At 31.7% G+C, this 2,398-nt stretch overlaps 1 protein-coding gene across 1 annotated transcript in view; it reads right to left on the reverse strand.

The window, feature by feature from the left end:
* LOC104080338 (E3 ubiquitin-protein ligase SHPRH-like) overlaps positions 1-2,398 on the reverse strand; it is a gene marked incomplete at its 5' end in the record, with an annotated part of 19,622 nt that overhangs the window by 11,751 nt on the left and 5,473 nt on the right. Inside the window, 2 exons of the mRNA XM_009582699.1 lie at positions 687-758; positions 1,591-1,692. Of these exons, the coding sequence (XP_009580994.1) occupies positions 687-758; positions 1,591-1,692 (174 nt within the window). The remainder of the gene's footprint in view (positions 1-686; positions 759-1,590; positions 1,693-2,398) is intronic.

A 2,398-nucleotide genomic window follows, 5' to 3' on the forward strand; every position in this document is an offset into this window, starting at 1 on the left:
ATTCTGTTGGTTTTTACTACTGCTTAAGTAGCTAATATCCATTTCTTTAAAGCCCAGAAGAAAAAAAAATACTATCAGTAAAAGGAGTTACAGTAAAATACAATAGTATATTACAGAAGCCTATCTCTTTCTTCATTCTATTAGCTTATAAATGGCAAAGAAATTTTTCTGACAACAACATGAAAGCAAAACTTGAGACCATTCTGTTGGTTTTTACTACTGCTTAAGTAGCTAATATCCATTTCTTTAAAGCCCAGAAGAAAAAAAAATACTATCAGTAAAAGGAGTTACAGTAAAATACAATAGTATATTACAGAAGCCTATCTCTTTCTTCATTCTATTAGCTTATAAATGGCAAAGAAATTTTTCTGACAACAACATGAAAGCAAAACTTGAGACCTATAAAACAATCAGCAACACACATTTTTGGAACGCTTCTGTCAAAACAAGCATTGATGTCAACAGCTAAAGGCAGTAGATATGCTTGCAACAGAGCAAGAGGAGAGGAGCAAGAGGAGAGGAGCAAGAGGAGAGGAGAGGCTGGCTGATACTTTACAGGAAAGGGCTTATTTCCCATTTCAATACAATGTTAATTTAAAATCAGATGTTGCAAATTTGACACACATCTGACTCAGATCTAGGTAAAGACATTCTAAAAACAAAAACCTGATGACTAAATATCTTACCTGTTTTCCCAGTTGACGTGCACAGATTGGACATGGCTCTGGGTTAACTCCCCCAGTAGTTTTATCCTGAGACTATAAAGTAGGAAAAAAAAAAAAGCCACTTTGTGTTTCAACAAATAAAAAGTTATATTTAAAACAAGCTTCTAGAAAAAATGAATAATGAAGTCCTTAAAAAAAAGTGTGTGAACAAATTAAAAAACATCATTCTATGAATAAATAAGTCTATCTTGAGTTAAAAAAATATGCAATATATGGTAAGTAGAAGGAGCACTGTTCATGCTGCAGTCCTTTACATAGCATCTGCATCTCTACCACAGCCTTGAAAAATCCTGGTAAAATACAAGCTTCAAACAAGAACCTCCTCGTATTTTCTATCAGCTTTACATTGTTATAAAAACACTTAAATATACTTAATAATGCTTAACTACGCTTACTTAAGCATAATTGTACTTACTTGAACACTATGATTAAAATAATGTAACATACATGGGGTTTGTCTGGTTTTATTTACACTTATTTAACCTACAGACCTGCTTGTCCTTCTGTTTAAGAAGGTAAACTCTTTGTAAAATAGAAAGGGTATGTGGAGAGGTACATAATTTTACAATGCTTCTACTAAACATGGCCCAGTTAGTTTTAATGAAAGTTTTAATCATCTAAAACTAGTTCATAGTTTTATAAGTGTGTAATTAAGCAAATTGCCAAAATATATAATGTAATAAATCACTTTATGACTATGCAGTAACACAAAGAACAACACACTGTATTCCAACATGTAATGAATCTTTACAGAAAATACATTCTCTTTAAAATGTAAGTATTAAATAAAAATAATGGTAGGTTTCTTCTACTAGGTAAATAGAGCACATCACTTTGGTAAAGACCAAGGAACCATAAACCTTACTTTCTCCAAGTTAGTGAGATACAGAAGTTGTCCTAATTTCTTTTGAAGTTGTGATTTGGCAACTGCCTTGTCATTCAAAAGTTTCACTCGATTTTGCTCTACCTACAGAAACAGTATTAAACACGTATTAAAAAAAGAAAAAAAAGTTTAAGTTTTACAATAAGGCTTAAATTAATTTTTTTGGCAAAATTCAACTGAATAATTCGTTGGGGACAGATAGAAGAACAGTTCATTCTATAAATTTAAGATGCACTTCTCCCCAAGCAAAATTGATTATCTATTCCTTTCCTGTACCCAGTATGAACACAGAACTGTGAATGGGCTGAGACCCAGGAGGTATACAAACTTGCTCTTTATGGTTTTATTTGCATTATTGGTTCTTTCCAGAGACAAAACCAATTTAAAATACCTTAATTTTTTAAAGGTTTCTTTCAAATTTCATTCAATTTATCATCTATCTTCTTACAGCCAAATAGACTCTAGACTCTACTGCTGGATCCAAAAACAATGTGTACGAAATAATTAATTACTTTCTTTATACTTCTTAGAAGCTTTCACTTTTCATTTAACCTATACAGAGATAGAAACATCAAGCTGTCTCCTTTTTAAATTAATTACAGTTGGTAGTGGTGTAGTTATTAATACTGCAGAAGAGGCAAGCACCTGAAGGATGAAGGCCAAAGTAATGGGTGTGTCTTTTGTTGTTGCAAATACATACATAAATTCTAGACTTTGTTAAACATTTGTTAAGCAAAGCGCTCCATATTAAAAATTGCTTTAATACACACATGAAATATCTATTTCCCTA

This window comes from Fulmarus glacialis, unplaced genomic scaffold (assembly GCF_000690835.1).
Source record: "Fulmarus glacialis isolate BGI_N327 unplaced genomic scaffold, ASM69083v1 scaffold3328, whole genome shotgun sequence".
Classification (NCBI taxonomy): Eukaryota; Metazoa; Chordata; class Aves; order Procellariiformes; family Procellariidae; genus Fulmarus; species Fulmarus glacialis.